General features: G+C 44.0%; 2 protein-coding genes across 2 annotated transcripts in view; one reads left to right on the plus strand and one right to left on the minus strand.

Annotated features, from left to right (window-relative positions):
• Positions 1-11,364, minus strand: part of LOC108590053 (uncharacterized) — a 67,242-nt gene extending 55,878 nt beyond the window's left edge. Inside the window, exons 1-2 of the mRNA XM_078370878.1 lie at positions 11,359-11,364; positions 9,862-10,459 (exon numbers count right to left, since the gene is read on the minus strand). Of these exons, the coding sequence (XP_078227004.1) occupies positions 9,862-10,459; positions 11,359-11,364 (604 nt within the window). The remainder of the gene's footprint in view (positions 1-9,861; positions 10,460-11,358) is intronic.
• Positions 9,263-15,887, plus strand: part of LOC128931704 (testis anion transporter 1-like) — a 29,246-nt gene continuing 22,621 nt past the window's right edge. Inside the window, exon 1 of the mRNA XM_054253712.2 lies at positions 9,263-13,096. Coding sequence (XP_054109687.2) covers positions 12,810-13,096 — 287 coding nt within the window. The 5' untranslated portion in view covers positions 9,263-12,809. The remainder of the gene's footprint in view (positions 13,097-15,887) is intronic.

Below are 15,887 nucleotides of genomic sequence, written 5' to 3' on the forward strand. Positions count from 1 at the left end.
CTCACTCTGTCACCCAGGCTGGAGTACAGTGGCAGGATCACAGTTCACTGCAACCTCAACCTCCCAGGCTCAAGCAATCCTCCCACCTCAGCCTCCCAACTAGCTGGGACCACAAGAGTGTGCCACCAAGCTTGCATATTTCTTAAAATTTTTTTAGTAGAGGAGTCTCCCCATCTTGCCCAGGCTGCTGGTTTCTAACTACTGGGCTCAAGCAATCCTCCTGCCTTGGTCTCCCAAAGTGATTAACTGCGTGAGCCACTGCAACTGGCCAGAATATAGCTTCTTGAAGGCAGAAATTTTTATCTCTTTTGTTCATCTTTCATCTCCAGCACTTAAGAGTAAACTATACATGGTAGGCACTCAAGGTATGAGTCCTGTCCTCAAGGAGACTACCATGAACCTATGTTCTTCCCCTTTCTCTCTACACTCTGGTACCCTGTAACACTCCTTTTAACTTTGTAACACAAAGTTCAGAAAATGGCACTAAAATATATCCATTTACCCAAGGCCAACACTTAGAAATCCTAGACTCCTCACTCTCCTATACCTCTTTCCCTCCCACATTCAGCCTTGGAGCCAAGCATGCCCAAAACCCGGGATCCATTTGTCAAGTGCAGAATTTACAAACCACCACTTCTTCTTCCCTAGAATAAATTATTAAAAGGCTTGAACATTGCACTGGAAAACTGGTTAATTTTATAAATCATTAACACATACATACAGGCGTACCTTGGAGATACCATGAGTTCAGTTCCAGACCACCACAACAAAGTGAATATCACAAAAAAGAATGACTGAACTTTTTGGTTTCTCAGTGTATATAAAAGTTATATTTTCATGATACTGTAGTCTATTAAGTATGCAATAGCAATATGTCATACACACACACACACACACACACACATATGCACAACTTAATTTAAAAATACTTTATTGGCTGGGCATGGTGGCTCATGCCTGTAATCCTAGCATTTTGGGAGGGCGAGGCGGGAGGATCACTTGAGGTCAGGAGTTGGAGACCAGCCTGGCCAACATGGTGAAACCCCCATCTATACTAAAAATACAAAAATTAGCCAGGCATGGTGGCACACACCTGTACTCCCAGCTACTTGGGAGGCTGAGGAGGGAGAATCGCTTGAACCTGGGAGGCAGAGGGAGCCTTGAGCTAAGATCACGCCGTTGCACTCCAGCCTGGGCGATAGAGCAAGAGTCTGCCTCGAAAAAATTAATAAATACTTTATTGCTAAAAAATGCTAAAGGTCACCTGAGCCTCCAGCAAGTCATTATCTTCTTACTGGTAGAGGGTCTTGCGTCAAGGCTGATGCCTGCTGACTGATCAGGGTGGTAGTTGTTGAAGGTTGGGTGACCGTGGCAATTTCTAAAAATAAGCTAACAGTGAAGCTTGCTGCACTGATTTACTCTTTCTTTCGTGCTAGATTTCTCTATAGCCTGCAATGGTGTTTGACAGCATTTTGCCCACAGTAGAACTACTTTCAAAATGGGAGTCAATCCTCTCAAACCTTGCTGCTGCTTTATCAACTAAGTTTATGTAACATTCTAAATCCTTTGTTGTCATTTCAACAATGTTCATAAGCATTTTCACAAAGGGAAGATTCCATCTCAAGAAATAACTTTGTTCATCCCTGAGAAGCAATTTCTCATGTATTAATGTTTTTTGTTTGTTTGTTTGTCTTACTCCGTCTCCCAGGCTAGAGTGCAGTGGCACAATCTTAGTTGTCACTTGTTTGCCAGTGGCTCACTGTAACCTCCACCTCCCCAGTTCAAGCCGCAACATCCAGCTAATTTTTGTATTTTTTGTAGAGGCGGAGTTTAACCATGTTAGCCAGGCTGGTCTCAAACTCCTGACCTCGGATGATCAGCCTCCCAAAGTGCTGGAATTACAGGTGTTAGCCACTGCATCCTCCACTTTGCACTATCGAGTTATGCTAGGGAGACAGATTCTTTCCTTAAACCTATGAACCACCCTCTGCTGGCTTCAAAATTATCTTTTGCAGCTTTCTCACCTGTCTCAAACTTCATAAAATTCAAGAAAGTTAAGGCATTGCTCTAGATTAAGCTTTGGCTTCAGGGCATGTTATGGTTGGTTCGATCTTTTCTCCAGACCATTAAAACTTTCTCCACCTCAGCAACAAGGCTGTTTTGCTTTCTAATCATTCATTTGTGGCCAGACACGGTGGCTCAAGCCTGTAATCCCAGCACTTTGGGAGGCCGAGGTGGGTGGATCACGAGGTCAACAGATCGAGACCATCCTGGTCAACATGGTGAAACCCCGTCTCTACTAAAAACACACACAAAAAAATTAGCTGGGCATGGTGGCGCCTGCCTGTAATCCCAGCTACTCAGGAGGCTGAGGCGGGAGAATTGCTTGAACCCAGGAGGCGGAGGTTGTGGTGAGCCGAGATCGCGCCACTGCACTCTAGTCTGGGTAATAAGAGCGAAACTCTGTCTCAAAAAAAAAAAAAAAAAAAAAAAAAACATTCATTTGTTTACTGAACTAGAACTTTTAATTTCCTTCAAAAACTTTTCCTTTGCATTCACAAATTGGCTGTTTGGTACAAGAAGCCTAGCTTTCAGCTTATCATGCCTTCCTCACTAAGCTTAATCATTTCTAGCTTTTGATTTAAAGTAAGAGACATGCACCATTCCTTCCACTTGAACACTTAGAAACCACTGTAGCGTTGTTAATTGGCCTAATTTCAATATTGTTGTGTCTCAGGGAATAGGGAGGCCTTAGGAGATGGAAAAACGGAACAGGTGGTTGGTAGAGCAGTCAGAACAAACACGTTTATCAATTAAGTCTGCCTATGGGCATGGTTCCAGACACCTCAAAACAATTACAACAGTCACATCAAAGATCAGTGATCTCAGATCCCCGTAACATATAATAATGAAGTTTGAAATACTGTGAGAATTACCAAAATGTGACACAGAGACACGAAAGTGAGCACTTGCTGTTGGAAAAATGGTGCCAATAGACTTGCTCACCACAGGGTTGTCACAAACCTTCGATTTGCAAAAAAAAAAAAAAAAGCAATTATCTGTGAAGCACAATAAAATCAGTTGTGCCTGTACTTAATTTGCGGGAGCACTGTGAAAGACAAACTACTCCTAATACTGAAAGTTTCTTTTGCAAAACATATTTCCAAGTTTAAAGAGGTTTTTGGTTATTTTCCTTATGAAACAGATGCATGACTTCCATAGCAACATGAAAAAATCCCTAGTTCCATGAGAAGAAATCCCTAGGTTCCAAGTCAGGGGAGCCCACTTTATAATGAGGCTTTTCTGAGCACTGCAGTAATTATACCTCTTAGATAAGAACAAATCAGTTTTACACCAAATTTTACTGCAAAAAGCAAAATCTAATGTATTTTCAAAGGGCTAGAGAGGTAGTTATTTCTGTTTATGTCCTATACTTATATAACACAAACATTTACAAACAGTCCCAACTTTACATAAATGTACACTAAAGAATTATAATCCAATAGGATTCATAAATTCAGGAATTAACTATGTGCACTGCCTAATAAATCCTTCAGCAAAAAATTTTAATCTGGGCAATGAGTACATTTTTGGTTTATCAATTTTGAGGAAGACACATGACTTTAATGGGTTAAGTCATTATCCCTCACATAAGCTGGGCAATGATACTGGTGGGATTGCTTTCCTATACTCACAGCTCTATTTCAAGTGACTCAGCAACCCCTTTTTCACAAGAGGAGGCAAACTGCATGGAAGGTGCCACCATAGGACCTCAGCAGCCCACATCTACAGAAAAGGAGACTACTAAAGTTATGAAACCCAAGAACCAAAACCAAAGCAGCACTGACAAGTATGCCACTCCTTTAAGGAATGAGTCCAGCTCCCCATCTATAAAATGGGGTTGGGTTAATAAATACCAGCCTCCATGGAGCTAGTGAGAACTGATTAATAATGCTTTGAATGAAAATACTTCATAAACTGCAAAATCCTATAAAAATGTCCGTGAATTACAAAGTGAGGGTGATCTACCCCAGTGAGTTCTTCCATCTTTTAATTCTAGGCCCCAGGGGCTCAGCAATATCTGCACTCTTACCTATTTAAGGGAAAGTCAACACAGATCATCTCCGAAACTGGGCTAGAGAGAAATCAAAAGCAGAGTACTCCACATTATCAAAAGCAGAGTACTCCACATTATCAAGAAATTAAACTGGCAGAACTGAAAACCTGGAGATCCAGGATAAGAAGCTTATTTTAAATAAGAACCAGTGGAGGCTGGGTGTGGTGGCTCACGCCTGTAATCCCAACACTTTAGGAGGCCAATGTGGGCGGATCACAAGGTCAAGAGTTCGAGATCAGCCTGACCAATGTGGTGAAACCCCATTTCTACTAAAAATACAAAAATGAGCCAGGTGTGGTGACGCACGCCTGTAATCCCAGCTACTCAGGAGGCTGAGGCAGGAGAAGCGCTTAAACCCCGGAGATGGAGATTGCAGTGAGCCACCAAGATCACACCACTGTACTCCATCCAGCCTGGAAGACAGAGCAAGACTCCGTCTCAAAAAAAAAAAAAAAACTAGTGGAAAACTGTTAGTGGAAAAATGGGATTTGATAAATAAAAGAAAATGTCTTTATAGCCAACTTTGAATGAACTCAATCTTAAAACAATCTTTATACATCAATAATACAAATGTGTGTCATCAATTATGTTTAAATACTTCTTATCGACTGACACTGGTAACATACAGGCAACTACCTTACTTTTTGGTTACAAAGAAAAGAATGGAAAGCTCAGCATGGATCCACTATCACTACTTAGAAAAGTAAAGGGTACACCCCTCTCATGATCAGGAGTCAAGAAAGTCACCGTTATACACTTAATAATAATGCAATTTTACATATTTGTGCCCTGGGTTATTCTAAAAAAAAGATTTAAAATGGTTAATGGCCATTAATAGTTTAAAAAAATGTTCGCTTCCCTTATTTTTATTACACTAGAATAATCTTGTTCCACAAAGCAATTAGGAAGTTGGATTTGATTTCTTAGTAAATGTTGCTATCCTTTTACTAAAGGTTTTGTTATATGCTTTCTACGCTGATAAATATAAAGTGCACAGCACAATGCTAGAACATAGTAAGCAACGCATAAAATGTAGTTATTAAACCCACTAGGCTATAAGCTCTGGGAGAGAATGGATTGTCTTGTTTCTGTCTTGTTTAGTTAGCACTGTTTCCAGAACCTAGCCTGCTACCTGGCCCATAGTTGGTATTCAATAAACACTGTTGAATAAACAGTTGAATATGATCCAAGAGTAATTCTCAACTCTCACCTCTTATTTTATGGTTACCAGTGCCCCACCTCCTCTCTAATCAACAGCAAGGTCCTGGAAAAATGATACCCCAGTGGAAAGGCACTTAAGTTCCTGTTTGTATTTCCTGAAACTCACCACAAAGATTCTTTCTTCCCTTCTGTCTCAAACCCCCAAAATCAATGCTTTGTAACAATGTATTCTTAAACAATTTTGCTTCATTTCCCCTCCCAGACAATGCATAAAGTTCCTTAAAACTGCATGACCTTGTCTAGTTCCCTTTACCCTTTAAAGAAAAGGCATATTTGTAAAACCCTATTTTGATTGACAGTTGGTTATCACACAGGCTGCTACTTGTTTTTTTACAATACTTAGTATAAATTAAAATAATATAGGCTTAAAATAATTTTTAAATGTTACACATCAAAGTATACCACATTTTAGAGCACTAAAATTAGGAAGCTGACAAACATTTCAATGACTATTTTATTCATTAAAATATTTTGTTCATTTATTTTCATTCTTGAAAATAAAATTCAGGCGCTGGGTGTGGTGGCTCATTCCTATAATCCCAGCACTTTTGGAGGCCAAGGTGGAAGGTCTGTTTGAGGCCAGAAGTTTGAGAGCAGCCTGGGCAACACAGTGAGACTCTATCTCTACAAAATGAATAAATAAATATTAATAAAATAAAATTCAGAGATTTTTTTTTCTTTTGGAAGTAGAGTTCAGGTCCAGTTCAAGAAGTCACACAAAAAAATTCTGTGCCATTACTTTATAGTTATAACTCCTATCTGACCTAAAACAGTATTATCACCAACATGATTGCCTAATCTTTCTTATCAGACTTGAGTCCAAATTCCCTAAATTATTTGGATTCTAATGAACTGTTATTCCCTAAAATCAAATCTGCTCTCAAAAAATGAAGACAGAGGTCCAGACACGGTGGCTCACCCCTTATCTCAACACTTTGGGAGGCCAAGGCAGGCAGATCACCTTAGGTCAGGAGTTCAAGACCAGTCTGGCCAACACAGTGAAACCCTGTCTCTACTAAAAGTACAAAAATCAGCCCAGCATGGTGTTGCACATCTGTAATTCCAGCTACTTGGGAGCCTGAGGCAGGAGAATCACTTGAACCCAGGAGGCAGAGATTACAGTGAGCAGAGATGGTACCATTGCACTCCAACCTAGGCAACAGAGTGAGACCCCATCTCAAAAAAAAAAAAAAGAGTAACATAGGCTCCAAAGTAGATTCTAAAAGAAGTTCCAAAAAATGTTGTCTGCCACACCTAAAAAGGTACTCATAGGCAGAACAACTCCAGGCCAGGCATGGTGGCTCAGGCCTGTAATCTCAGCACTTTGGGAGGCCAGAGAGGGCAGATTACTTGAGGTCAGGAGTTTGAGACCAGCCTGGCCAACATGGAGAACCCTATCTCTACTAAAAATACAAAAATTAGCTGGGTATGGTGGCGAGCACCTGTAATCCCAGCTACTCAGGAGGCTGAGGCAGGAGAATCACTTGAACCGAGGAGACAGAAGTTTTAGTGAGCCAAGATAGTGTCACTGCACTCAAGCCTGGACAACAGTGTGAGATTTCTTCTCAAAAAAAAAAAAAAGGAAAGAAAGAACACTTCAAATAACTACTCTGAATCTCTGAATAAAATAACATTTACTTGTAAATCTAAATTCTGATATTTCATTCCAACATTAGTTATATTGGTTTATTGTCAATTGTCATATAATTTCAGTTGTATTTTCCTTTACCACTATGCTGTAGGTTACATCTTAAATCCCGTTAGTAGAAATACTACTAAAGAAACAAGCAAATAAAAAAACTCTGCCTCCCTGGAAAGACACACAAGACATTTAACAGTGCTTGTCTTTAAGAAAGAGAGTAGCCGGGTGCAGTAGCTCTCGCCTGTAATCCCATCACTTTGGGAGGCTGAGGCGGGCGGATCACAAGGTCAAGACATCCAGCCCATCCTGGCCAACATGGTGAAACCCCTGTCTCTACTAAAAATACAAAACTTAGCTGGGCGTGGTGGCATGCGCCTGTAGTCCCAGCTACTCCGGAGGCTGAGGCAGGAGAACTGCTTGAACCCGGGAGATGGAGGTTGCAGTGAACCGTGATCGTGCCACTGCACTCCAGCCTGGCGGCAGAGCGAGATTCAGTCTCAAAAAAAAAAAAAAAAAAAAAAGAGAGAGAGAGAGTAGAGTGGCTGGTGAACAAAAAGGAAAGGAGACTTTTCACTGAATACCTTTTTAAAGCTTTCAAATTTTATATAATGTCAATGTACTACCTATTTTTTTAAATCTGTTCAATCAAAGTACTTTTAAGTGTCAGATACTGCTGACTTCTATACCACAGAAAAATATACCACTAAAGAAAAGTGGAGTTAGTTTTAATGATACTTCACTGTAAATCTGGATCTCCTGTTCCAGTTCAGAGCTAGTCACCAACAGCAGTGAACTCTTACAAGCAATTCAATTGGAGTTTCCCAAACCCTCAACAGTTGACTTATTCTGCTGTATCACTCCATTAAAATTTAAATAGCATTGAAAACAAAAAGGCGATACTACAGAAATGAATGTGTCAATTCAAGAAAGAAAAAAATGGAAGGATATTAATGAGCCATTATATATATATATATATATATTTTTTTTTTTTTTTTTGAGACGGAGTTTCGCTCTTGTTACCCAGGCTGGAGTGCAATGGCGCGATCTCGGCTCACCACAACCTCCGCCTCCTGGGTTCAGGCAATTCTCCTGCCTCAGCCTCCTGAGTAGCTGGGATTACAGGCACGCGCCACCATGCCCAGCTAATTTTTTGTATTTTTAGTAGAGACGGGGTTTCACCATGTTGACCAGGTTGGTCTCGATCTCTCGACCTCGTGATCCACCCGCCTCGGCCTCCCAAAGTGCTGGGATTACAGGCTTGAGCACCGCGCCCGGCCTGAGCCATAAAACATTAAAGGAGCAATGATCCAAATACATCTTTGAAAATTAGCAAATCAAGTAGCTATATATATGTATATACTGCATGTAAAATGCTGTAAATCAACTACACACTCTCCTCTCTCTCTGAATGTAAAATGTTGCAAATTCCTTTAAAATGTAAACTGCCACACCGTAAAAATGAGAGAAAGATGTCAAGCACTGTGCATTCTACAACATAAATTAAGCAGCTTGAACTGGAAAACGCAACATGATCTGTTGCTAAACACAATTACACAATCTCAATTACCCAGAAGATTCTACCAAACAGGAAATTCATGATGTGACTTCAGGAAACACAGCAATCATATTTAAAGATTAACACATCCAACAGCCTGGAATTTGTTCCAAAACAAAAAGCGATTTTACAGGCCCCTTTTCAAATCTTGCATACAACACGAATTACTAAAACACAGAAAAAGCTAACCGTTAAATCTGATATTTAGTTTCAGATCCATAGCTTTCAAATTACAAAATCTAAAATACAGGGTATAAAACCTTGGAAGTTAAAGGGCAGTTAGTGAAATATTTCAGGTCTGGAAATCATATGATATCGACCTAATTTAAAACACACTCATAGTGTAAATTAAAGCTAAAAAGTATTTCTTCCCTTCCTTTGCTATGTGGTTCCATTTCTTTACGAAAACCATCATGTACCTCAAGCCATAAATGCAGATAATTCCCTGCAAACTCTCTGAGGGACTTTTAAATCACAGTATTCGCAGGAATTATCTCAAAAAGAAATTTACAATACCTCCCAGCACTGTTAATAACTTTTTGATCTTGAGGGCACCTTACAGATCTGAATCTTTCTTGCTCCAAATGAGAAAATTGTTTTGTCGAACAATACTTAAATGAGCAGTGGTATGTGACTAATCAGTGAGGCTGCCGGTTTCTCAAGCTGCAGTGTTCTTGCAAGCATTACCACCGCCGCCCCTCCACGGAAAGGAAATACGCTTTCAACTGAATCGGAAACACACCACTCAAGCTGGCACAGTGCTCACTGAGATAAAGTCGGTATGTTAAGCTCTAGGGATCGGTGCTAACTCAAGTGCGAATTCAAAAAGAACGCTTCTCAAGATGGGATTTCGACAGAGGTTTGCAAAAAAAACGAAGGGAAAAAAAAAAGCCCGGAGAGAGCTCCCTTTCCTGCTCAGTTTTGTTCAGATGACTGCAGTCTTCGGGTTGGGCTCTGCCCTTCTGCTTCTCCCGGGAGCTCCCCGAGCTTGTCTGCTCAAAGGACAGGCTCCGGCGTCCCAGCGTGGGCGCATCGCGGGAGAAGGTCCTTCTGCTCCAGGTCGGTAGGGAGACCCCCAAGGAAGCAGCCCTCCCCCGGCGCCTGCCGCCGAACAGCAACCCTCCGAGAGGGGAAGGCGCAGGGTGCTAGCCAGAACCGAGGTCCAGCACCACCACCTACCTCTCGCAGCGGACCTGAGGGCAATGCCCTCCCCCGAGGAAAATTCCTGCCACTTGACGCAACGCTGAGCCGTGGGGCAGGTCTGGCCCTCGGGCGCGAGGGATCACCCTGACCACAGCAGCCCCAGCGAGGCCCAGCGACGCTCACCACACAGAGCCATAGGCGCCGGAGCCCACTGGAGACAGGTTTTGTAACGCTCGGGCACCTCCAAGATTGTCTTGTTCAGCTCCTGCGAGGATAGAACGTGGGTCTCTCCTGAGACATTTTCCAGCGGCAGCCGCCAGGCAAGAAGGTGGCCCTGTGGGGCCCCCGCCTGCAACCGCACCCTCTCCCCGGCCGTCGCTGCCCGCCCAACCGGGCGGGGACCTCGCGCTGGTCGCCCGCGCAAGTGCGGCTGCCGCGACCCCGCAGACTCCCGCGCGCGCGCGGCTGCTGTCAGCCGCAGCGGCTGGATGCGCCTCTGCGACTGGGGCAAGCCCCGTTGAGGGCAGGGACGCGCTCCGGCGCTCAAGGCTGCGCCCGCCGCGATCTCTCTGCACCTTCGCCCAGACAAGGCCGACTCTGGGCTGCGTCGCATGACTTCTGCTCCAGCTGCGCCCGCTAAGGATCCAGTGGTCCGGGTTCCAGAGCCGGCAAACGGAAGCCTCCCCCTACTCTCGCGAGAACAGCTCCTGGGACTCTCAGCGAACCGAGATTTTACCCAATATGGAACCTCTCCGCGGGCGGGGCTCCGTGAAAAGAGAATCTAGGAGAAGCAGTTCTCGCGAGAAGACAGCAACAACTGTAGACCAGAGGCGAAATTCCCAGGGACTGTCTCCTTAAGGGCGCGAAGGCGGACTAGGGAAGAAAGAGATAAGCGGGCAGCACACGCCGCGCGCGCCTCACCGTGGCCGGCGGGGCAAATACCTGGCTCTGTGGTGGGAAAAGAGAGGGACAAATAGCATGTTGGGGAAAGAGCCAAAAGATCTTTAACTGAGAGTAGTTACTAGCAGCTGAGCACCTGCTCAACAGAACCCCCAAATTCCAAAAAACACTTGCATAAAAAAGAGACAAGTTCCGGCCAGAAGGCTGTTGCATTCCCATCTGTTCAAGGACATGTGGTTACTCTTCAAGATGCTTGATGAAATCTGCCCCCAAAGACAAATGTCAACCCTGCATCAAAGCTGAGGCTCTCCATTCAAACTCTCCTAGTAGTTCTTAAACTTACACGCAGAAAAATCACTCTGGGAGTTTAAGATGCAAGCTCCGAGGACTCACAGGGAATCTAATTGGGTAGGTCAGAGGATGGCATCAAGAGCATGTATTTTTATAGTACATCTTAGGTGGTTCTGATTCAGGAAAGTCTCTGATATCTCCCTTTGAGAAGCATTAAAAAAAAACCATTACACTGAAGACTTGAAACTGACTCCTATCCTGAAGAGCCATCAGTGAAGAGGATTTTAAGCATTTAACTTAGGCCTCTTGGAGTAAGAAGAGTAGGGCAGGAGTCTCATCAAATTTAGGCAAGTCAATTGACCTTTCCTGAACCCTTAGTTCAGGAAAACCCTTAGGAATTTCTGCCCTGCATTCCCGATGAACAGAGTCATGTGTAAAAACTAAACAAGATAAATGTGAATGGGCAAGGCATTATAACCTCATGCCTACATCCATTATCAACCTACACCTATGCTAAAGCTTGTTACAATGAGCAGAAGAATCAGATCCTGTCTGATTCTCTTAGTTTCTTGTATTAGAAATAACTGGGTACAAGCCAGGACATTTCTCATCATTTCCCATGATTATTCTATTTTGTGTCATACACACCTTGGAGGGCTCAGACTTTGCCTATCTTGTCCCAACATCTCGCACAGTGTCTAGAACATAAAACATGTCCCATACGTATTTGTTGAAAAATTATGAACAATCACCATGATTTCAATTTAGGAGGTGGTACAGGATCCTCAGTCCTCCTCAAGGAAAGCAACATAAAACCAAAAAACAGAGCCATGGGTGAATCATGGAAAGTTGTCTTGGATCCAATGTAGCTTAGCTGGAATTCTCTTATCTATAAAAACATAATGCTTGAGAATGTTCCAAACTAGGGAGGCTAGGAAGCTTTCTAAGATGTAATGGAGGGTGAAGGGGAAGTAAGAGTAAAAACATGATTGTGAAGAAGAGAGGGGTGGGGTGGGGGCATCAAGGGAATGAAGGAATGGTTACAAGGGGTGAGGAGGAAGGCTGGAAGTAGGAATCCTCAGAAATGCACATTTTTACCCTACAAATTGGGATGATGAGGTGAGGGCAAATAAAAGGGCAAAGATAAAGTAAGCAGTTTATTTGTATGCTCATTCAACAAATGTATATTAGATGCCTACTGGGTGCCAAGCACTTGTAGTTAAAAAGTAATTTAAAACTACAGTTGCTGCCTGTGTGGAGCTTACAATCAATGGGAGGGCAATCATTCAACACAAATTTGTTGAACACTTCCTATGTCCACCACACTGTTGTGGGCACTGATAATAAAACAGTTACTGAAAGGGATAAAAATCCCGGCCCTCATGGGGGTAAGACAATTTACAAGAAGGAATACATAAAGTGAATAATAAGGTAGACACTAACACAGTCATCAAACAAGTGTAAAACTGTAACTGGGCCAAGCAGGAATACAAGGTGGAGTGAGAGACAGCGATGGGGACAGGGATAGGGTGCGAGCAGGGTAAAGAGAGTGAGTGCAGAGGGCAAGTCTGCCTGCGGAGCCGAAATCTGGGCAGGAGGGTGTCATCCAGTGCGGGGAGCCAGGCTTGTGGGGCCGAGGGCTATGGTTGGAGACCTGGGTGACCTTCCTAGCCTCTATTTCCTTTTACCTCTTCTGACCTGAGGAAGGCTTAAGTCTTCGGGAGATGTTAGTGAATTACCGTCTGTGCAGTAGGCTTGTGCATTACTGTATGTTCAGAGCACGAGGCTGGGCACCAAATAGGCCCTCGATCAGGAATAGTAAAACCTCGGAGAGAGTAGGAGAGCGTTGGCCTACAGGTACCGAGGTTTACCAAGTACTGGCTCAAGTCTGAGGAGGGCGGCCCAGATACCCCTTTCCTGGCTCCCCAGCCCAGCTGTTCATGCTCTTCTTTCTCGTCCCCTCACCCACTCTCATCTCCTGCCCACCCGGAACGCCGGCGGGATCGGCCGCAACGGTTCGGGAACCGCCGGTGTCCGCGTCCTCAGCGCCGCCAGCTAGGCGGGAGCGGTGTGGGATCCCAGCGCCCCACTCCCGCCCCCGCCAAGGAGCAGGTGAGCCGCTGCCGCTGATGGGAGACGCCCGGGCTCCGGGAACTGAAGGCGGTGAGCGGCGAGGCCAAGGCGAGTCCCCAGGCAGGGGCTGCGTCGGTCATCAACAGGTACCCAGGTGTGCCACAGGGCCAGTCACGTCGCGGGCGCTCAGTCAATATCTGTGGAATGAATGAATGAATGAATGACGGTCGTCCCTGGAAGCTTGTCTCTCAGGTATTGTCTCTACTTTCAAAGGCCATGTGGATGGCAATGACAATCGACCCTGTGCGCGTTTTGCAAGCTGCGTCCTTTCAAATTCGCCTATCTATATTGTCAAAAGCCCCAGAACTGATGTGCTGCCTGCACCCCACCGCCTACTCCATCCATTTCCTCCTGAGGTCTGACTGCCCAGAGTTCCTCCTCCTTTCAGTCCTCGCTGCTTTTGTTCATTTTATTCCCTGCGACTGAATCCCCACCCCCACCTCCTTGCCCCTTTCTTTTCCTGTCAAATGCCATTTATGTGTCAGGGGCCCCTTCTGAAGCAGGTGCCTTCTCCAGTACCCCCACCCCAATAATGAGCATCTCTCCAACAGACCCTGTTACTCTCTCCACATCGCATGGAAGGTGGTTGTCCAATGTTTATGTGTCCAGTGGTCTCCGCTTAAGGCCTGTCATCTTATTAAGTCATCCCCAGCCACTAGCCAGAGTGACTGAAGCTTCCATCTAAAGGCTAGGCTCTTTGCTCATACCTTTTCTGTACTCCCAATACATTCTCCATAAAAACCTGGGTAGTAACCGGCTGAGGGTTGTTTCTGATGGAATTACAAATGCTTATTTTGAAATTTTCGAAGTGAATTTCACCTTTCCATGATTATAGAAAACATAAGAAGGCCGAGCACAGTGGCTCACGCCTGTAATCCCAGCACTTTGGGAGGCTGAGGCAGACGGATCACCTGAGTTCAGGAGTTCAAGACCAGCCTGGCCAACATAGTGAAACCCCGTCTCTACTAAAAATACAAAAAAATTAGCTGGGCATAGTGGTGGGTGCCTATAATCCCAGCTACTTATGGAGGATAAGGCAGGAGAATCCCTTGAACCCGAGAGGCAGAGGTTGCAGTGAGCTGAGTTTGCGCCATTGCACTCCAGCCTGGGCGACAAGAGCTAAACTCAGTCTCAGAGAAAAAGAAAAAGTAAAAGAGAGAGAGAAAGAAAGAAAACATAAGAAAGTTAACAATATCGGGCGGGGGGGGGAAGATATTCCTGCAACTAAACTAGTTTTCAGGATTTGATATCATTTGGGTCAATAGCCAAAAAATTGGATTGTATTTAAACTTTTTATTCTTGACCTTTTTTTTTTTTTTAGACAGAGTCTTACTCTGTTACCCTGGCTGGAATGCAGTGGTGCGATCTCAGTTCACTGCAACCTCTGCCTCCTGGGTTCAAGCAATTCTCCTGCCTCAGTTTCCCAAGTAGCCAGGACTACCAGCACACCACTGCGCCCAGCTAATTTTTGTATTTTTAGTAGAAAGGGGATTTTGCCATGTTAGCCAGGCTGGTCTTGAACTCCTGACCTCAGATGATTCAACCACCTTGGCCTTCCTAAATTCTGGGATTACAGGCATGAGCCAGTGAGCCATGCCCAGGCTATTTTTTACTTTTAAAACACTCTGAACACAGATAATATAAATTAATAAATGGATGGATGGATGGATGAATGGATTGATAAGGGTAGTATGGCAGGTGAAAGAGCTAGGCCAAAAGTGCTTGTATTTTAATAATGCCCCCACACTTAGCACTGAAAGACTGACTAAAGATAATCCACTATGTTTATAGTGGTATTCATACTTTAATTTTTATCAGAATCACCTGGATAGCTTCTTTTCTTTTTTTCTGCCTAGCAAGACCTACTGAATCAGAATCTCTGGGGGCCCAGCAGTCTGGACAGCTTCTTAAAACAGACTGCTGGGCCCCCAGAGTTTCTGATTCAGTAGGTCTTGCTAAGTGGAGCCTACTCAACAGTAGGAGTTTCTGGTCATTACATCTTGTTGGGAAGGGTCCTGCTAGTACATGAAAATGAGTCACTAGGGTTTCTATGAAACCAGGAAAGACATAATGGAGCTGGAGAAATTCCAAAGAAGATTACTAAAAATAATAATAATAACAAGGAAACCGTGTGTTTTCCCTTGCTGCTGTTAGCCAGACATTTGATGGAGTTCCTTAAAGACAACTTTCCACCTGCCCCTCCTAGCCATCCTCACTGTGGCCATAGGAGTTTATGACTTGATAACCTCTCCTAGACTATTATAATATTAATGCTCTCCAACTGTCCGTTTTACCTCATTCTCTCCTATCTCCAACACTGTCCAATAGAATTTTTTGTGATGATGGAAGTTAACCTGCACCGTCCAGTAAGGTAACCACTGGCCATATGTGGCTCTTGAGCACTTGAAATCTAGCTATTATCACTGAGGAACTGAATTTTTAATTTTATTTTAAGTTTAAATAGCCACATGTAGCCAGTGGCTACCACACTGGACACCTCAGCTCTAGAACATCGTACTGGCATATTTCATCTTCCCAGAGTGCATCTCTGTGTTTATTACTACTTCTGCTCAAAGATTTTAAATAGGCTGGGCATGGTGGCTCAAACCTGTAATCCCGGCACTTTGGGAGGCCAAGGCATGTGGATCGCCTGAGGTAGGGAGCTCAAGACCAGCTTGGCCAACATGGTGAAATCCCCGTCTCTACCAAAAATATAAAAATTAGCTGGGAGTGGTGGCAGGCACCTGTAATTCCAGCTACTCAGGAGGCTGAGTAAGGAGAATCACTTGAACCTGGGAGGCGGAGATTGCAGTGGGTCAAGATTGGGCTGCAGCACTCCAGCCTGTGTGACAGCACCAGATTCCATCTCCAAAAATAAAAATTAA

The sequence above is a fragment of the Callithrix jacchus genome, chromosome 4 (genome assembly GCF_049354715.1).
Source record: "Callithrix jacchus isolate 240 chromosome 4, calJac240_pri, whole genome shotgun sequence".
NCBI lineage: Eukaryota > Metazoa > Chordata > Mammalia > Primates > Cebidae > Callithrix > Callithrix jacchus.